General features: G+C 42.4%; 1 protein-coding gene across 1 annotated transcript in view; it reads left to right on the plus strand.

Annotated features, from left to right (window-relative positions):
- Nucleotides 1–4,060: 4,060 nt before the first annotated feature.
- RASEF (RAS and EF-hand domain containing) overlaps nucleotides 4,061–21,712 on the plus strand; it is a 76,331-nt gene continuing 58,679 nt past the window's right edge. The window contains exon 1 of the mRNA XM_012779836.2: nucleotides 4,061–4,485. Within this exon, the coding sequence (XP_012635290.2) occupies nucleotides 4,061–4,485 (425 nt within the window). The remainder of the gene's footprint in view (nucleotides 4,486–21,712) is intronic.

Genomic DNA, 21,712 nt, shown 5'->3' on the forward strand with positions numbered 1-21,712 from the left:
TTAAACAGCTTTCTTTATCTCACCCAAGAATACAGTAGGATTCGTTTCCAAATTCATTTCCATTTTACAAATGCATTTGAAAATAAAACTATTTCTTTCTAAGGATATCTTTTCACTACTTTGAGAAACATGCTTTAACAAGATTATCTCTGATTTTTAAAATCCTTGAGCAGCCAGAGAGCAGGCTGATATTTCTAAAAGTCATGCTGATAACTATGGGCCAGCTCTCCTTACCTACCAATTCACTGGCTCTCAAAGGCTGCTCTGTTCTCTCTAGTTCCTGGCTCGCTGTTTCTAGATGCTAAAATAAAAGAGAAATGCCTCCTGTTTCTTCTATCTTTACTCTGTTTCTTGAAAAAAAATTAGAGACAGACTGTATAAGCTTGGCTTTCCCGTGAGTACGCTGCTGAGGATATTCAAAAGCATTCCTGTGGCCTGTTACCTGAGCCCACATAATACACGCTAGGCCATGTATTTGTGAATGGCGGGTCACAATGAAACTGTGGAAACTCTGGTAGGAAAAGCAGGATCCAATTCTTCTACTGATCCTGGGGAATGGTTTGGTTAGACAGAAGAGAGAAAGGCTAAAGGATTTGTATGATTTTTGCATTTGGCCCTGATATTAAGGAGCTATTAACGTAATCATGTGATGAAGTGTGGCTTATTTCAAGGACAGTAGAAACCCTGATGGAGATTAAAGTGTGAAATATTTGGATCTATACTGTGGGACCGGACTGCAGAGGGCATTGAATGCTCAGATGAAGAATTTACCTTTGGTTCTTTTTACTGGGGCACCACTGGGGGTTTATGAGCTAGGGTGCAGGCTTTCTCAACCCAAACACTGCTAGCATTTTCAGCCAGAAAGTTCCTTGCAATGGGCTGGGGGGGAGGGGAGGTGCTGGTTAACACAGGGGATTGAGCAGCATCCCTGGCAGCTACATACTAGATGCCAGTAGCATTTCTCCCTTCTCAGATTAAGACAACCAAAAATGTTCCAGACATTGCCAAATGTCTCCTGGGGAACAAAACTTCCACCTGTCTGAGAACCAAAGAGCTGGAGAATGACAAAATAACTGGTGTTTGAGAAGGACTGTCTGGCTGTGGTTGTGTAGAACGATCCTAAGGCTGGCAGGACAGGAGCATGGAAGAATATTGTAGAGGCTGTCCTGGTACCCTAGGTGTGGCATATTGTTACAGTAAGGGCCTCCAATGAAGTACACGTACATCTCCCTGTGCCCATGGCCTTATATAGTCCCCCACATTGACTTAGGGTTTTGCCATGTGACTTGCCTTAGTCAGTGAATATCAACAGATATGAAGCAAGCTGAGCTGTGAAAAGCCCAGTGGGGCTTACCCTCTTGGAACACTTCTACCATGCAACAAAGCCCCTCCTGAGACACATGGCCTGGCCAACCACCAGCACCAACTTTCAGACATGTGACTGAGACCCTCTAAGACCACCTAGTCCCAGCTGAGTCCCTATGACAGCCACCCAAGTGATCCCAGGCAAGCCAGGAGAAAAACCACCTAGCTGGGCCCTGCTCGAACTGATGACAATGGAATTATGAACAAATAAAACAGCTGCTGTTTTAAATCACTACAGGTTGGTTGTATTCTTATGCAGTGATAAATAACTGATAAAATAGGTATGAAGTAGATTAATATCAGTGGAAATAAAAAGTATGCACAAGACATTTGGAATAATCCATGTTTCTTGGTGACTTCAATAAAGGGGCCCAGGATAGGGCAAAGTGGTCATAGAATATAAGAATTCAGAAATAATAAGCACAAAGGTCAGAGTGGAAATTCAGGAGTGAAGTTGTGCAAATAGTTTTCAAGAAAGCAATTCTGGGCCGGGCGCTGTGGCTCACGCCTGTAATCCTAGCTCTTGGGAGGCTGAGGCGGGCAGATTGCTCAAGGTCAGGAGTTCAAAACCAGCCTGAGCAAGAGCTAGACCCCGTCTCTACTATAAATAGAAAGAAATTAATTGGCCAACTGATATATATATAAAAAAATTAGCCGGGCATGGTGGCGCATGCCTGTAGTCCCAGCTACCCGGGAGGCTGAGGCAGAAGGATCACTCGAGCCCAGGAGTTTGAGGTTGCTGTGAGCTAGGCTGATGCCACGGCACTCACTCTAGCCTGGGCAACAGGCAACAAAGCGAGACTCTGTCTCAAAAAAAAAAAAAAAAAAAAAAAAAAAAAGAAAGCAATTCTGCTTAAGCAGTTAAAATATTATTAACTCATCTATTTTGAAAGATACAGATAATTATTAATTGCTAACATATAGTTCAAAGAGACAGTTTAATAAGTGTATTTATAAAGCTTTAAAGGTATCACTAAGCTAGCCACTTTTTACTTTATATGGAAAAATCAATCTTTAGAATAAACAGGAAAGCACATAATCTCAAAATCAATAACAACTTATACTGCACTAATGGTAAAATTCATTTCAAATATTAGCTATACAATTGTATAAAACTATATTCACTTAGCAATTAGCTTGCTAAGAAGAGGGCTTCCAATGAAATGCCTCTCATAATTCATCAGTTAAATTTGCAAATGGAGGTTATCAGTAGTATTTATAACTCGATAAAGCTGTTCATGTTGACCATGTTTATTATACTCTTCAAGCAGAAGCAGTTCCTCAGATGTTTATCACTTAGCTTTATGTTTAAGAACAGTAGCCTGGAGGGAATGTGCCAGTTAAATCCCCTACTTAATTACCATATTTAAAAAAATAAAAGTAGTAAGTGATAAAGAGAATCCAGAATGAGATAAAAGAAGAATACAGAGTCATAACTAAAAGAAATGCCAGTAAATTAAAAGGAGTCTAAAATGCAAAGGGAATGGGTAATGTGAATGAAGTAAAAACAACCCAAATACTAATGTATTTTCACAGGCTCTGAGAATCACCTGCAGGATAAACCATATGACAAATGGAGAGAGTCCTGGAAATGGATTGACAAGACTTTTATTAAATAACCAAAAAGGATAACTTAAAAAAAATCTCGTATCCATTAAGCAGTCAATGTTAAGGAAACAATAATATTGTACAAGTAAGTGTTTAAAACCAAAGAGTAACGTACCTTTGGATATATAATTTCCATGAGGTTTCTTTAAAAGAAAAAAAAAAAAATCCCAAAAGTACCCTAGTCTTTATTTAAAAGAACGCTGCCTGCCAAGCGATTTTGGTTAATTTTTTCTCAGGGTGAAAAGACAAAGACTGAGAAGAATTGTTTGCATTTGGAAGATGTATGTAATTTCTAATATGCAATATTAAGCATATTGGACGAAATAATGTTGGACGAAATTTTTCGTCCTTAATGTTGGAATAAAACTGCAATGAAATTAGAGAATGGAGTCTTCCGGTAAATCCTGTGCTTTGGTTTGTTAAGAAAACTTGTATATAGAGAAGTTTACCAAGTTTCCTTACTTAGAAGAGCACAAAATGCACATAGCGTTAACCACTGCGCATCCTACCCCTACCTACCTTTCCCTCTCTGTCCCGTTGGCAGCTTCCCACGCTCAGGCAGCACCACGTCTGGGCCGAGCGGAGTGCCGGCTCCACCCGAGCACACAGTGCTGGCGCTAAGGCAGCGCCCCGGTCCCGGCCTGGGCCCCCGACTCCCGCGCGGCGCGCACGGCCGGCGCCCGGAGGCGTGGGAACCCGAACCCGGCGCTCCTCCTCCCTGGCTGGGCGGAGCCGGGCGAGCCGGCGGCCGGGAGAGTGGCGAGTGCCGCCGCGTCGCCGGGCGCGCAGTCCTCGGCGGGTGCTGCTTCGGGGTGCGCGGAGTCGGGGCGCACCCTGCAGCTCCCGGGGCCTGCAGCGGGGCGGCAGGGACCCGCGACGGAGTGAGCCGCCCCACGCCCCCGGCCCGCCCAGACGCCGAGCGCCGCCGGGACCTTCTCGCAAGCGGTCTAACCGGCCGGACGAGCCGGACTCGCGCGGCCCCCGCGGCGGCAGCAGGTGGCCCCGGACTTCCCGCCGTCGCCGCCGCGGGTGCCGGCCGCGCGCCCGCTGCGCTCCGGAGCCCTCTGGGCCGCCCCCGCCAGGCGGGATGGAGGCGCACGGGGACCGGGAGGAGCTGGCCCGGCTGCGCGCCGCCTTCGCCGCGTGCGACGCGAACCGCTCGGGACGCCTGGAGCGCGAGGAGTTCGGCGCGCTGTGCGCGGAGCTGCGCGTGCGGCCGGCCGACGCCGAGGCCGTGTTCCAGCGGCTGGACGCCGACCGCGACGGCGCCATCACCTTCCAGGAGTTCGCGCGCGGCTTCCGCGGGGCCCTCCGCGGGGGCCGGCGCCGGGGCTGGGGGCCGCGCGAGCCTGCGGCCGAGGCGGGCTCCGAGAGCCGGGACAGCGAGGAGGAGGAGGGGGACGAGGACGCGGCGGCGGCGGCGCTGACCGCCTCGTGGCGCCCGGAGAGCCCAGGCCGGGCTTGGCTGGACTTCCAGGCGCGACTCGGGGACGAGGCCAAGTTCATCCCCAGGTGCGTGCGTGGGTTGGGGGCGGGAGGTGAAGATGCCGGTTCCTGCTTTCCTCGCTCCCTCTTAGCTTGCAGGGCGCGCACGCGACGGACCCTGACTCTTCTTCGTGAGCTGCTTTTCTCCTTTCACCTACCCGTTTTGACTTTTCCAAGACGAGACCCCCCTAGAGTTAAGGCGAGGGAATGCGTCCGGAGAGTCAGGGTTTGGGGAGAAAGTTTTACTTGCGGAATTCTGAGCCTGCGAAGGGCACCTTGTTAATTTGCACCGGCCACCCTGAAATGCAGCCTGATTACATCACCTTCCACCCAAGGCCTCCAGGTTGCACCCTAGCGCTGGGGCCCGGGCTGTTTGCCAATTTGGCATGCTCTCTAATAGTTTTCGGCTGTGTTGTTTTCCTAAGACTATGCAGACAAGGCACTGGGCATTTATATTGCTGGACGCATACACTCATTGTTGCCTGCTGTGTGCTAGGCATTTTACAGAGTTTATTCTCAATTTTCAGAACATCCCTAGGACGTAGGCTTTGCTTATTTCTGATTGATTGAGAAACTTAGATCTAGAAATTAGACCGAGAAGTGTTAAGGGACTTGCCTAGCTAAAGAGCAGGGATTTGATCCTTGGTCTTGTGAACTGAAAAACTCTCGCTTTTCAATACGACGAAATAAAACGATAAAATCATACATTTTATGCTGCTGCTATGACTCCGACAGAAATAAAATATCAAGTTACAAACTAAATTCTTGGGGGTAAGAGGATGCCTACAGGTGGGATTCAGGCATGCAGGAAGAGATGTTCAGGTTTTCTTCTGAGTTTGATTTGCAACTGTGCATGCCTTCCTGTCCTGGTATGTCTCAAGCTATTTTTCCCTCTCGCAAAACAAACATTTTAGTGCTGTAAGTGTTTTTCTGCTTTCTGTTTGGATTTTAGCTGAAATTTTATTGAACTCTGCCTGTTATTATTGAGAACATCTGAAAGGCATTTTGGTTGGCAATTCACGAATCTAAGAAAAGGAAATAGCCCCGGGAGGGGTCGGTGTGCTGTTTTGTTGCTTGGGAGTTTAGACCTGCAGGGCTTGGAGTCCTCATTTCCTCCTCCTCCCCCCAGTTTGGAAAGTAAGGAGAACTCCAGGCACGGAGAGTGACTCACTGCAGTAGAAGAGGGATTGTGTAGAGAAAGTGGGTGTGGTAAGGATCTTTTCTGTTATTTACAAATGAATTAAAATGCCCTGTCTCCACCAGGGAAGTAGCAAAATTTAAACATTTCTATAAACTATACTCTTTGAGTCAACTTTCATCTGGAACTTAGTTTGGGTCCAGCTAGTTAAAAAAAGTAAGAATTTTAGGAATAAGGCAGGATGAATCCACATCATATTAGCTATTATATATGTGTATGTATAGATCTGCTTTTCACAGTTGTCTAGTCTTAGCAGTAAATATTTCACACTTAACCTTTAAATGGTTAAAGTGACCCTTTTAGGATCAGTGTACAAACCAGGACTTAGCATTGTTGGTAGCATTAGTATTATCACAATGCCTTTCCAAACACTTCAGAGGTTGTTAAATTAAATGAGCACCAGTGTCACCTGGTAGACTTGTGTCCTAAGTCCCACCTCCTTCTGATGTGAGATTAACAAGCACAATGTTTGCCTCCCTATACTTGTTCAAGAGGAAAAGAACTAAACCAGGTTGCTTCAGCTGATTGTTACCATGGCAGCTGTTAGCTGTTTTGGTAGATTGAATTGCTTCTACTCCACTTCCTCATGCAGCTGTTCACCTTTCCTTCCTTCCATCCAAATGTGATAAAAAACCTTTTGTTATTGATAATGTCATTGCCATTATTTCAACCAAATTGATTCCACAAACATTATTGAGTGCCTGCTATGTGCCAGATACTGTCATAGGTACTGTCCTAGGTCCCTGGGGACAGAGAGAAGGATGAGATGTAGTTTGTGCCTTCAAGGTGCTCATAGTGTGGGTGAAACATTTCTCAAAAATTTCATCAAGGAACATTTAAAGGCAAGAGGGTTATTTGCAGGAAACTCCATATTTTGGGGACATAGCCCAATAGGCTGTTGCAAGCAGTTGTTGTCTTTAAAATCTGGCATTTTTATCTTTACAACAACAAAAGTTCATTTTCATACATAATATATTGGGCTTATTTTAATATGAAAGATGTTTTCTTTCAAGGGGAAAATTGTCACTCTAGGAAGGTGTGCCATTCCATTTTGTGGCTTTGTTTCCCATCTGACATTCCATCTTATCTCTGGGGGCTGTCCTCAGAGTATTCATAACCTGTTTGAGAAGAATGGATATTAAATATAAGAATATTTGGCTCCTGTAAAGACAGACCATGGTAGTATTGATTGATAGGGTTTCCATTTCAAAGACCTTTCAAGCAAAATATTAAGCAATTTGAGTTAAATTCCCCAGTCATCAGTAATTGTGATATTAGAAAATAACATTGCCTTATGAAAGAATGAAAATGGCTTTTGGGATGTGTACCACTGCATGCTTCAGTTTGTTTTCTCTTAGAGAATTGAGGGACCCTTTCTTTTAAAGATTGTGAAGGAGAGTGTCCCAAGAAGTTGTGTGACCTGTTAACCTGAGCACAGCAGGTATGAAAAGTCTTCTGCAAGGTCAGGATGGGCCTTTGCCGCGTTCTGGTAAGCTTGGATAAAGTCAGCCACGAGGTGAAGCAGGCAAGGTGGTAGGGTTATGTAAGAGAATTCAGGAAGGAAGGTGGTCCCAGGCCAAGAAAAGTCCTGGAAGTAGGAAGACAAGGAGGATGGGAGGGTGGGGCAGTCAGAGAACAGACATAATGTAGCCTACTCAATTTCTGGTGCCAGGGAAATCGGTGAAAGGGATTTTTGTACGTAGTAGATTCTCAGTAAATGTTTGCTGAATGAATCCAAGAAATCTGTATTCTTCAATTCCTTAGTTCATGTGTCTGTATTCAGAGAGAGAGCGGGAGAGAGAGCAGTTAGTTCATGCTGTGTGTGTTTTCTCCATTTCTTTTGCAGATTCCCTCATTGTTTTTTGTTTGAGTTCCTGACGTGAGCTGGTCATGGTGTTCAAAAGATAGCCAAAGAAATGAGTTTTGTGTGTGTGTGTGTGTGTTGAACATTTGATTGAGGAGGGATGGAGGAGAGGGATGTGGGGGCCCATCTCTCTCCTCTAGTTGAGAGCTGAAGCTTTCCAGAGTTTTCTCAACTCCATTTGAGATTTTGAGTGTTACCTGTGAATTGATTCACTTTGGTACATTAACATCGAACTTCACATTCTCCCAGACAGGAACAGGAGGGTACAGCTGGCACTGGAACCATAACGGAAAGGCTCAACAATCAAACACCAATCCCATGTTAACTGGGAAATGTTTAAAAACAAGTAGCTGCCAGTGGGCAGAGGCAGCGTTTCAGTACTGTCATCAAGGAACATTTAAAGGCAAGAGGGTTATTTGCAGGAAACTCCATATATCAGGGTTCATATATAGGGTTTATATACTCCGTATATCATAGATCAGGGTTTCTTTTATATTTCCCCATCTTGGGTTACAGTTTAGTTTTTTTCAGTATAATTGTCTTCTTTTGTAATAGTGCAGTTGTTTCATCAGCTGACTTAATTTATATGGTATGGCATGTGGCAAGATGGGAAAAGGGGAGGAGAGACAGAGGCAAAGAAAGAGAGAAACACGTGGACAGTGAGCAAGGGAGAGGCCAGAAACAGGATAAGAGAGTGAGTAAAAGACAGAGATCAACAGATGGAAAGGAAGGGGAGGCTAATTGACTCCATCTTCCTCAGTTTCCCCTCTTTTCCACTCAGTGAGCTTATGGCCCTGAGCTTCCTTGAGATGAGGAAGGCAAATGAGCTCTCTTTGATCTCAGCTCTTGGGTATCTTTAACATGTGAGCATCTTGGTACTTTGGGATGGGTTTGTAGTGTTTAATGTGATAAATGTATTTGTTTTTCCACACACATGGCCAGTATTGTCTGGTTTTCATCCAAGGAGGTAAGATTTGTTCTAGCCTTGCAACACGAAGGGGAGCTTATCCCAGTCCTGGATGAGGTTCAAGGGTGGTGTTGACTGTATGGGATATTTACCTTTGGTACTGGCTTTGGGACCTAGCAGTGGCTAGCCATAGCTTTCCTTTTCTCCCCCCCCCCCCCCCCCCCCCCCCCCCCCCCCCCCCCCGACAGAGTCTTGTTCCATCACCCAGCTAGAGTGCAGTGGCGTCATTGTAGCTCACTGCAACTTCAAACTCCTGGATTCAAGTGATCCTCCTGCCTCAGCCTTCCCAGTAGCTGGGGCTATAGGTGTGCACCATGACATTTGGCCAATTTTTCCATTTTTAGTAGAGATGAAGTCTTCCTCTTGCTCAGGCTGGTCTCCAACTCCTGACCTCAAGCAATGCTCCTGCCCTCGGCCTCCCAGAGTGCCAGGATTATTAGGTGTGAGCCGCTGCTCCTGGCTTTAGCCATAGGTTTTTTGGAGGTTCCTTTGCCTTTTCTAGATTCTGAACCAGGGTCCTAATATCTAAATCTATGTCTATGTATCTGTATAGTTTTATTTTTTTCTTACTGTTGCTGTTCTGTAACTTATTTTTTTTCCTTTTTAACACGTCCTCTGTCACAATTATGTGTATCATTACCCTGCTGAGTGGGAGAAACCTGTCTGTTTAGAATACCACAGCTTTGCCTTTAACCTTCTAGCCTTCCTCCTGGGCTTTGTGTGTATCTGTGTATGGCTTAGGTTTTATGGACTCTATTTGCTGGTGGCGGTTGCATTTGGTTCTGATATTTGAATTTAATCTCAAGGTGGTAGTTTCTTTTTGGTCTTTTGATCCTAGAAAGGTATTCTGGCCTGGTCCTTAGAGAACTTTTGGTTTCTGCCTTCTGGGTAGTGGCCTGCTCTGACCCTCAGAGCTCACTGATTGCTCAGAGTTTTGCTTTCAGAATTTGAAGAAAAATGATTTATTCTGTCCTTATGGTTTCAGCAAACAAGCAAACACACTTAAAACTGAGTGTCATTGGGAAGACTATTCTCCCAGAACTACAGACTCTTCTCTAGCTTTTCTTTGAACCTGAAATTTGATTGCTCTTGTCCCAAATTACTGTTCAAATTCATGGTTATACTACACCTGTCACTTTAAGCATTTAAAAATCTATATCTGTTTCTCGGTCTCTGCACAGATTAAATCGTCTTTTTTTCATTTCTAAAATGGAGTTAGCTACGTCATGCTGATCTGCCTTTTGAACCCCATGGGTTCAGAAGCTAATGGCTGAAAGGAGAACCTTTAGATGTTTGGAAAGGTTAGTATGATTAGGAAAGGTTAGGTGATTCCAAATGTGTTTCCTTTTGTTCTCCCAAGAGGGCATGTGCAGTATACATTCCAGCTTCATGCATAAGTTGTTACAATTTAGGTAGTACTTGACTGCAGAGCATAGTTTGAAAGAAATTTGTCCTGGGTATTCAGGGCTGCTTCACCTGACTATATTAGTCTTGTATGAGGTTGTAAAACGGAAAGTAAACACTGTCTCCCAGAGGGAAGTGGTAGTGGTGGAATTTTTTTATGTACATATGATTTCCTTGGAATTATTTTCTCAAAAAAACAAATTCATTGCTTCAACTTGTAAATATTTGGGGTCTTCCAAATGATAATTGCTTTTGTCAGAGTAATTATAAAAAAGAGAAGAGTGAATTTTAACCCTTAAAGCTAGATCTCCCATAAAAACTAGGTATATATCTGTAGTAGTGCAAATATGTTTGTTTCCTCAATCCTTTCTCTAATTCACCGGATATTGACATTGTCCTTGACATCTCACTAAGCACTAGTGAGACTGTGTAGACCTGCCCCTGACCTTGAGGGACATCAGTGTCTCACCTTGTTAAATACCCAGGAGTTCTGACACCTGAGGGACCTGGGATGCAGAATACTGACTGGGAAAACCCCTCCTGGCATGTAAGCACTGCTTTCCCTGGACCGCGAACATTGCATGTCAAGAGGGCTTCTCAAAGTGGGACCACAGACTCTTTGGGGTATTTACGTGTATGTTTGGAGGTTTTAGAAAACTAAACATTCTTGTTTACATTTGATGATGAGATAAAACAAATTAATGTGTGCATAGTCCTAATCACCTGGATGACTCTCACATTATAGATTTGACTACACAACTTCAAAACCTGGCTTTGTGTTCGTGTGGCAGCCCACAGCACACGTGCATTGTCATGGGCTGACAGGGAAGGCAGCAAGGGGAGCTTGGCATGCAAACAGTGTGTTCGTGTAAACTGAAGGTGACCGACAACACAGAGTGCTGGATTTCTGCGGTCTCAGTAGGAAAGTGATGGGAGAAGGTGGTTTTGATCATAGTAGTGTGCTCAAGAGAGCCACACGTGAGCTGCCACGATGACACTGGCTGTGGAGATTTAGTTTCAGTAAAACCGCACACCCTGTCAGATTAGCTGACTTGCTCATTCTCATTCCATTAATTTTGTAAATTTGTGTTGGTTTTATAAATGTATTGACGCTATGAGTATAGGTAGTTTATATCTGATTTGTTTTTGTTCATAGTTAACTAATGTGCTACAAATAATGTGTAAATCAACTTTGAAATTCATGGGATGTATGTTCTTTAATAAGGTCTATGTATTAGTCAAGTATGAAAAAATATCATTCTAAAGGACTTAAAATTCCTAAGAGCTACATTGTATTGAAAACATTAGTCTCTCATTTTTCATTGTGTACCGACTCCTCTGTCATTTAAATTGAGGGCATGATACTATGGAAGACATTTATCAAGGGACATCTTTGTTGTTTTCCCACAGAAGAAACTCTTCTTACCTTTCTCTTATGTTTTTCATTCATTGACTTATTCATTCATTTGTTCCTTCGCTTAACGAACATCTTTTCCTGTCTACTGTGTGCCCAGGACCCTGCCAGGCACTGAGTGCTTAGAAATGGTGTCCTGCCAAAAATCGAAATGTCCTGGCCAGTTTCTCTGTATCCAGAAGGATGACACCAGTGAGTACATAAAGTGGGAAGAATCACGAGGTAGATGGGCTGGGTCTGGCTCTCACTGGTGGTCTGAAATCAAGCATACTAGCTACATTCATGTGTTTCTTCCTCTTCCTCATAGAGAAGTGACACCTTCATGCCTTCCTTAGCAAGGCCAAAGCATGCCAACACTCTCTCTTTTCAAAGTGTGGAACAGCTCCATGGAGAGAGACTTAAGGCCCCCGTCAAATGATCTCCAAACTCCCTTCTACTCTTACCGCCCCGTGGGCTGTCACTGATGTAACTTGACATAATGGAGAAGGGCTCAGGGACTCAGAGGACTCCAGGGCCAGGCAGGCAGCGCTGACCCAGTGACGTGGAATGTGTGGCCTGTAAGAACCTCTGCTTCATCTGCTGGGGGGACAGCTGCTGCCATGCAGGGTATAGGTCCATTGTTAGTGATACTGGATTTTAAGTGGAAATTTCCAATTTCGCATGCACTGTGAAGGTCAAAGCATGTAGGTGGGAAAGACATCATTTATAGTGTGCAACCTGTGAATGTGCCTTGGTGAGTTGGAGTATCAGGGTTGATCTTATTTTGAAGATCCATGTTGATCTGAGCATGTGGTTCCATGGCACCCTAACTTAGAACTTTAATGGTGCTACTTCTTTCCCTTCCAAATTGGTGGGGTAGTATTTTGACTCCTAAACAGTTTACTTTCTTGTTTGTTCTTGGGTGTTATTGCATTTTGGAGGGTGACCTGTCTAGGCTCGATAAATGTTGCTGTATAATATTTTCTACCTTCAGGTTATGCTGCCCCGATGGGTATGTCTTGGGGGAGGAGTTCTGAACTCTGAATGCATTGAGATGTCCTGAATGCCACTTACCCTGATATTTTTCTTTCTCTTCATTAGAAACTGGACATATTCGGCTATCACAGTTTTTAAGACACATAAAAAGTCAGTTGGGGCCAGGCGCGGTGGCTCACGCCTGTAATCCTAGCACTCTGGGAGGCTGAGGCGGGTGGATTGCTCGAGGTCAGGAGTTCGAAACCAGCCTGAGCAAGAGGGAGACCCCGTCTTTACTATAAATAGAAAGAAATTAATTGGCCAACTAATATATATAGAAAAAATTAGCCAGGCATGGTGGCGAGTGCCTGTAGTCCCAGCTACTCGGGAGGCTGAGGCAGAAGGATTGCTTGAGCCTAGGAGTTTGAGGTTGCTGTGAGCTAGACTGACGCCATGGCACTCACTGTAGCCTGGGCAACAAAGCGAGACTCTGTCTCAAAAAAAAAAGTCAGTTGGAATGATTTGTGATTAAAAATAGGGGAATTTAATTAAGAGAGGTCATAATTTTTGGTATTGTAGCATTATTTTCTTTCATTGTGGGAATATTTTGTTCTTTAGGCAAAAATTGTTTCCCATGGATAAGAAATTTGAGTAGCTATAAAAGCTGTGTGTTGTTTACATGTATGTATGTGGTTTTTTTTTTTTTTTTTTTTTTTGAGCAATCCCAAATACAGATTCTGCCAAGCTTTGCCTCTTAAATGTGCTCACATCTATCTGGCCTTGTCTTTCCTTTTTAGGTGACCAAGCAGAAACACCTGTGATAATGACATCTTCTGAAGCTTCCTCCCCCCTGCCCCCCTAAGAGCAGCTATTCTCTTCAATTTTAATTTTCAAAATTTAGTTTTGGGACATTTTATGGGAATGTTCAGCCCTGATGCCCCTTCGTGATCATTTACAACTCCAAAATTATGAAGTAGGCTCAAGTGGCCATTGTGTTAAGAATGTTTCTTTTTTTTTTTAAATGTGTAGATGGAAAGCAAAAAGTACAAAAGGAGTTATTCATTCCGAAATCTGAATGTCGTGGGGGAAGTATCACTTGTTGTTGGCTGCCTGTGGCTACCTGGCCATGAGAGGTTGTAGGCACATTTGCTGCTTAGTTGGTTGCCCATTTGCCTAGGCATGGTGGACTGTCCTGCCATCCTCTGATGTGACACAGCCCCTTGTAATTCTTGTTTCTATAGATTAGAGTCACGGCCTGCTCGGGGCTGAGGTGGAAGAATTTGTGAAGAGCTGGTCCACATTTGTTTAGAAAATCCGTGTTGTAGGACATTCCCACGTCATGTTTTCTGACAGACATGCCGTAAGCTAGTGTTTGTGGTGCAAAATACTTTTTCTTTTCCTCCTTGGGGATCTGTTGGCATAGCTTGTGCTTCAGACTGGCAGACATGGTTAGCTTTGGGAAGCGAGTGAATGAATGAATGTATGAATGAATGAATTACACTGCAGGCATTTCTGCTCTAACATAGTATGCATTCCAGAAAAGCCTCATGTTCTGCAATCACATACAGGGCATATGAACAAAAAATAAGTAGAGATGGTACAAACCATTCAGTGTCTACAATTCTGTAACCAGAATACTCAAATAAGCAGTAATAATCCTAATAAAATACTAGCACAATAAAAAAAGTCATGGTAGATTCTTAATAGGCATTGAAATGCAATAGTCCAGGATACCTGTAGATGTTATAAAAAATGAAAATAAAGGATTTTGCAGTTTAATCTTTTTCAAAGGTGAAAGTGGCTTGATGGAAGGAGGTGGATGGGTTGTGGCTTCATAGTTATGGGGACAAGGACAAAATGTACGAGGATCTGAGTGAACCCAAGCAGAGCACTTGGACAGTCTCTGCCAGGAGGAAGATCATGGTATAGGAGGGCATCGTGTCCAGCACTCTGCAGCCTGCCGCAGGTAGCCGTGTTACTGAGCTTGCATGCAGTGGCTGTTAGTTATGTGGGGATGCAAAACATTATTAACACACTGGGAAAGTCACTTTCACGTTAGCATCATTCACCTGTTGACTGAGGGAGGGAGCTTAACTGATACTACGGGGACCTCCCTGTGGCAGAGCAGTCCTCATCTTGAGTACCAGTTCATGTAATACTCCAGCAAGGCACAAAGACGGAGATGAATATTAGACTGGTTCTCTGTATACAGATTTGGGGTTTTATGTTAATTAGTCCTGTTTTTATGAGGATAATGCATTACCTCTGTCTCTCCTTAGAAGAGTACAGTGAATGAGCTGTCTTCAGGCTAATGAAAGTCTGTCAGTCCACAAAAGTCCACAAATCTTTTAGACAGGTTATTAGAGTCCTGATGACCCTGGCTAGAATTAAAATGTGACCAGGTAGCCGAGCACTTGGGACCTCGGAAAGTGACCCTGACTTACTCACTCTGCTGAACGCTATTTAAAATTAAAAGTTCTTATTCAGCAACAAAGTTCTTCAACTCTTTTAGTCAGTGCTAATATATGGTCACTGTGAAGCTGGTACATTTGATAATGCTGATTAGTCCCAATGCAGGTTCAGTGATTTGAGTCACGTGTATAGAGTTCTCCAGAGAAACAGAACCAATAAGACAGATGTGTGTGCATATCTGTACATACATACACACACGTATGTTATATATGTCATGTATATATGTATATATAAACACACACATAGGAAGAGAGAGAGAGATTTAGTTTAAGGAATTGGCTCAGGTGATAGCGAGGTCTGGCAAGTCTGCACTCTGCAGGTAGGCTGGCAGGCTGGAGACCCAGGGAAGAGCTGAGATTGCAGTTCCAGGGAAAAGGTACTCTGCTGGCAGAACTCCACCTTCCCCAGGGAGCTCAGTCTTCGTCCTATTAAGGTCTTCACCGATGGGATGAGGCCCACCTACCCTCATTATGGAGTGTAATCTGCTTTACTCAAAGTCTACTGATTTAAATGCGATTAATAATGCCACATACAAAATACCCTCACGGCAGCACCCAGGTGTGTTTGACCAAATATCTGGATATCATCACCTAGCCAAGTCGATATATATAAAATTCATTATGGCCACTAAGAAATTCTTTTCAGATATTTAGTTTTTGAGAATCACTATGTTGTGGGAATCAGTTTTGAAAGGATCAGAGAGCAGCTTTGAATGCTTCCAGCTTATAACATGTATAACAGAAAAACTTCAAATGTTTCGAACCTGGAAAAATCCCTACACATATATCCTCCCCACCCCCGTAACTCTTCCAAATGCCTAAACACTCCAAAACAAAGTACCAAGTTTCTGGGCAACTTTAAAGTTATTGACATTTTTCTATCTGCCAAGAAAAGGCTTGGCCTGCATCTTTTTATGGCTCTGAGGTGCCCTGCAGGGCAAAGAGGGCTTATTATTTATCTTTGTTCTTACCCTTCCATCTTCATCCTACAAACCCACTCTTCATCAAAATATGCGTAACACCAGACTGAGCACCTCACAGAAGAGACAGCTTGGGTTTAAGCAGCCGTAGCCATCTGGCAAGCCACGCCAGCGGTTTAGGTTACTGGACCTGCCCAGGCAAACTGACTGCTGGCTGGCTGCTTTTCTCCCTGTCCTTCCTTCTCCTCCTACCCTTCCTCCTTTATGCAAGTGCTCAGTGGAAGAAAGGCATTGTGCCAAGACGTGCAAAGGCTGTTTTAACAAGGAACAATAAGAGATTTCTCGGAGTAGGCATGGGTTCTTATTCTGCTGCTGTCCCCAACTATTGACACACTAGTTTTTGTCCCCGAGTTGGTACTTGCTAACAGGGAGTGTAACTGGAGAGGCACAGAGAAGCCCAGAAGTACCACTAGATGTAGGATCTAAAACTCAGCCACAAGAGAGGTGCTAGATTCATTGTTCAGTTCCCAGGAGCTCAGCAGGCCCTGGTTTTAAATCATGTCTTTTCTCAGGCTTTGCTAGTCAGGGGCCTCAGAGCAGCAGCATGGGCAGCATCTGGGAGTTTTTCTAGAAATACAGAAATGCAGACTCCTAGGCCCCCCCGCCCCCCACAGACCCACTGAAGCTTCCGCATGTTGGCAAGACCCCTGGCAAGACCCCTGGGCGATGTGTGTGTACTAAACTCTGCTGAGGAAATGAGAAGTGAGGGTGTGGGGTGTGGCCACGTTTGCTTCCAGTCACCACGGAGCCTGGTTTTTATCCTTTGCCTGTTTTTTAGATTTCCATATGTAGGTTCATGCAATGTATTTCGCTTCTTTTATCAACATTATGTTTGTGAGCTTGTAGTTTAGGTCTTCTATTTTCTTTGCTGTAGGGTATTCCACAGTGTGAAAATACCACAATTTATTTATTTAGTTGACTACTAATGGCCACTTGGGTAATTTCTACTTTGTGGCTGTTCCATATAGTTCTGCCATGAGCATCTGTCTCGAGGATTTCGGTAGGCGTACGGACGAGAGCAGTTGCATTGCTCGGAATAATTACTTGCAAAATCTTTTAAGCTTTCCTTGCTAACTCAGGGTTATTACCACGAAGTCTAGTTTTAGCCTGGGCTCTAGGATAGTGATATCCCCAGGATTTGTGGAGATAGTGGTTCAGCTTGGCTTTTTGAGTTACTGTGGGTTTTTTTCTGTTCTTGCTGTCAGGTGACGTGTTGCTACTGTCAGTACTTCCTTCCTGGGTACCTTTGTCTGTTGGAGGTTTGGAAAACAAAGTATCAAATATATTAGAATTGTATTTTAAAACCTTTGTTTGAATATAGGTTATTGATATACCAAGCAGGGGTGTCTCAGAGGCTCCCCCCTCCCCCCACTTTCAACCTTCTTTTGGATTCTTCTTGGGGGCAGGTACCTGAGTTTCAGATAGCTGGAGTGCTGCCATCCTTTTGAAATGATTATTGTTATTTTTTGCAGTTTTACTTCTTTTCCTTTTTACTCCTATTTTAACTCCTTTTTCAATTTTGTTTATATTGAAAGTTCCTCAAGTAGACCTCACAGTTCTAATTATTGTTGCGGAAATTAGGCCATTTGGAAAGATAAGCATAAACCATGGAGTTCTATTATTTTGAGTACAAGTGAGAAGGAGGTGTCTAGCTGAGAGGGGGCATGGCTCACACTGAGATGGATCCATGGGAGTCTGTCATCTCATGTCTTGGGCTCCCAGCCTCATAGTTGGTCACTGAAATTATTATTATTATTATTTTTGAGACAGAGTCTCGCTTTGTTGCCCAGGCTACAGTGAGTGCTGTGGCGTCAGCCTAGCTCACAGCAACCTCAAACTCCTGGGCTCAAGCAATCCTGCTGCCTCAGCCTCCCGAGTAGCTGGGACGACAGGCATGCACCACCATGCCTGGCTAATTTTTTTTTATATATATGTTAGTTGACCAATTAATTTCTTTCTATTTATAGTAGAGACGGGATATCGCTCTTGCTTAGGCTGGTCTCGAACTCCTGACCTCGAGCAATCCGCCCTTCTTAGCTTCCCAGAGTGCTAGGATTACAGGCGTGAGCCACCGCATCTGGCCCTGAAATTATTTTTAATCCTCTCTCTTTTCAGTCTTGGGGGATTCTTAAAAAATTATACACGGAGGTACACAAATACTACTACTTTGTGGATTCTTCTTATTCACTCAAGAGAATTATTGTAATAACTTTATTATACCTCTTTAGTACTTTCATTTAAAGCAACGATTAAGCATTTATTGCCATTTTGTTTAGTAGCTTTTGCACCAGTTTTGCTGCCCAAAGGGGATGCTATCTAAGCAGCTAAGAGAGGAGTGCAGCTCAGACCATAGGGAACTGGAAACCAAGGGAATATTCAAGGTTTGGGCTGAAAAGTATAAACTGAGATAAATGTAAATACACAGCTCACTGAAATTGCTTTTTCCTTATCTGATGAAGCAGTGAGTTAAGATGATGACTCAATTAAGGGAAGTTTTCCTTTTCTTAACTCTTCTGGGGGGTTGAGGTCAGATTCCTTTGGCAGGTAGAGTTTGCAGATCTGCAGTTTGTTTTAGTGAGCTGTGGTTCTGGGAGCTTTTTAAAAGTGGGCTGGTTTCAGCACTGCTGATTCTGTGTATAATGTGGAAATGTCAGATTTTAATATCTTTGTCCACCTTCTTTTTAAAGCACATTCTAGAAAAATCACCCCTCGGTTCTGGAGAAAATCAAATGAAAAAGTAATTAAGCTTTCTGGCAGGGTGCCGGGGAAGCAGCAGAGTGGACAGACGATGGGCAGTGGGGTCTGTCTAGGAAGCTCCGCCTTGTGGAAATACACCCCAGGCCCCGCTGAGAGAGACCTGGGGCCTCTCAAAGGGTCTTAACTGTTGTCAAATTAGAGATGTCAACAACATTTTATTTCAAAGGGGAGATGGGTTCAAGAAAATGTGTAAGAACAATTGATTTTGCTTTAGTTTGATATTTTTGGCCCATTTTTATATTTGCACGCACACAGGCCGGAATGCTGTGATTGATTTATCTTTGTGATTGGCACTCAGGTAGCAAGGTAGGCAGGTAAAAAAAAAATCAATGATTCTTAAAATTAAAGTAGATTTAAAAAAATCTTTCTGTGACTTTTTTTTTTTTTTGGATAGTAAGCAAACAGTACCATGCATACAGATAATCTTAAGATAATTCAAAGTTGTGGTCATAGAAAGTAATTTCTTGCTTAATTACAGTATCTTTCGTAGCAAATTCGCGTGACCTTTGAGGATACTTTTAAAAGGTCAGAGTAGTAGGTTGTGTACAATTTCCAACAAATTTTCTTGCCAGTATCATCTGTACTCTCAAACGTAAGGTTTATTTAACTGTTGAAGAAAATGTGACTATAGCTTAGGCACCAAATAGTTACCCTTCCACCATACCAATAATAATTTAGCATTAAATGCCAGCCATTTAATAATTAGTGGTAGGTATTCAATATATATAATAAATGTGAATTCAGGAAATAGATTTGCTGTTGAGTGAATAAATGGAATGCACTTACATTCCCAAATGTAGCGATTTTAGGAGAGAAAATGTCTTCTTTACTGGTACTCATGATTCTGAAGTATATTAAGAAATCATTTGGAGATTTTAGAATGACAAGTTGATTCTTATCTTTTATAGAAGCTGTGGTGGGTCATCTGTGAATGCAATGTTTTAAGTCTGGGTTTATATGCATAAAATCATGTAATTTGTGGTTTTGGAACTCACATACATTACAAAGAAATATAAATATTATTTTTTTTTAAAAGTGCATCCATGTTTATTATTGAAATATATTCAGAATTCAAATCATTGGTTTAGCCAGCCCTTCACCCGGAGTTCAGATTTCAGCTGCCTAAACTCGAAAAACCATAAATCTGAGGTGGAAAGAAATGAAGGGGCCTCTGCATGTCAGAAATGTTACTTCCAAAGCACAGCAGGACAGACAACTTCTCGTTGAAAATTTTGCACAGCGTTCTTAGTGTCCGTGATGTGGTACATATTGGGTGCGTCCATCCCATATTGGGAAATAGTGTGAAAGGAGAGGAGGGAGAAGCCGGTGGAGAAGGCAGCAACGCACTGGAGACTAGTGGGTGCTCCTGGGTTCAGTCTGAGCTCTCTCCTCGTGCAGGTGTTGCCCATCCAGATGTGTGCCGGGCTATGGCTTTCCCTCCTTTCAAAGTACTTTCTTTGACCAACACTTTGACAGATTTCTTAACTTTTATGAGAAAAGACTTGTAAAATATGTTGTCTTCATTTACGATCCTTTTGAATATTTTCCCTTAGATGCTTCAAAATTGTAGGACTTTTCATTCCCTTCTATTTTGTCCAAGAATATAAATGTAATCAATCAAAGAAGCCCATCAAAAGATTTTTCCTGTAAGTTGAGATATTCCGAATAATAATTACAGAATTTCAGAATTAAAAGTGTACACTTGAGCTCTCGCCATTTAATCTGTTCAGTTCCTCAGTGTCTTCCTCTTTTAAGGTTTAGTTTTGAACCAATTTCAGTCTGCTAAAAGCTTCAAAAACTGAAGGTAGCCTTTTAGCTCCCATCATAGAGTAATATGATTAAAGTTTTCCAACTGATTTTGAACAAAATGTGATGAAGACGTAAGAGGACTAGTTTACAAAAAAACGTAAGACATTTAGGACTTCTTCAAAGGATCAAACATTTCCCAAACTTGAAGGATGTTAGGCTACAAAGAGATTAAGTGACTATCACAAAACCGTTTAGTTTAGATAATGTAATTATGTGTGTAAATATATTTGAAATGTTGACAGCTACAACTTTCATTTCAGGTAAAATAAAAATCAAAGGCAGAGTATCAAAGTTTGTTTGATTTAAATTATACATACCAGGTGGTATGTATAATTTAATTCAAACAAATTTTGAATTCAAACCACCAATCTACTTTACAGATTTCTTAATTTAGTAAAAGTAGAATTTTTACCATAATACTTTACTCTTTTATTTTTCACTGAATTTATAATAGCATTTCTAAAAAGGTTGGGTTTTCTGTTTGACCAGATGAACTTTCAAAAGCTTTACTTTGCATTTGGTGGTTGGAAAAAAACAAATCTTTATTGGAATTAACACAATTAATTCTATTTAAAGCATCAAATTGCACCCACTGACATAAAACTAGCCTCCTTCATCTTTGAGAAGTTCTTTTTCTGCTAATGGAGATGACCTAAACGGCTATTGCTTTACTGTTTGCATTTGTACAATAAAATTTGGAATCAAAAGTATGAAATATTAATTAATAGAACAACAGTTTCTTGATCTAAGGTAAAGTTATGCTTCAAAGGCAATGTATAAATGAACTCCTGCAGAAGCATGAGTAAAATTGTAGTCTCTGAACACAGTTTTCTTAAAAGATGTATAATATTAATAGATGCTGTTACTTCTTCAGGAGATTAATATCTTCTGGTTTTCAGGTGGTTAATGATATCACTATAGTGATATCCTCCACCATGGTGGAGGATAGATGTTGACAAGCTTTTTTTTTTTTTTTTTTTAAATACATTTTACTCTTTTAGAATGGTTTTAAATTTAAAGAAAAATTAAGAAGATAGTACTGAGTTCCCATGTAATCTGTACCCAGTTAGTATTAACATCTTGCTTTGGTGCAGTACATTTGTTAGAATTAATGAATTGATATTGATATGAATCCTTATTTTATTCAGATTTCCTCAACTTTTCCCTAATGTTCTTCCTTTCTTTGTGCCAACATCCCATTCAGAATACTGTATTGTATTTAGTGTCACATCTCCTTAGGCGTCTCTTGGCTATGATAGATAAACATTTGAGCAGTTATACATTTATCAGTTTTCTCAAGGAAAGGAAATTGGGTACTTAAGTTTTTATTAAACACTCACCTTTTTCGGCTGGGCGCAGTGGCTCACGCCTGTAATCCTAGCACTCTGGGAGGCCGAGGCGGGCGGATTGCTCAAGGTCAGGAGTTCAAAACCAGC

The sequence above is a fragment of the Microcebus murinus genome, chromosome 12, assembly GCF_040939455.1.
Source record: "Microcebus murinus isolate Inina chromosome 12, M.murinus_Inina_mat1.0, whole genome shotgun sequence".
In the NCBI taxonomy this organism is placed as follows: domain Eukaryota; kingdom Metazoa; phylum Chordata; class Mammalia; order Primates; family Cheirogaleidae; genus Microcebus; species Microcebus murinus.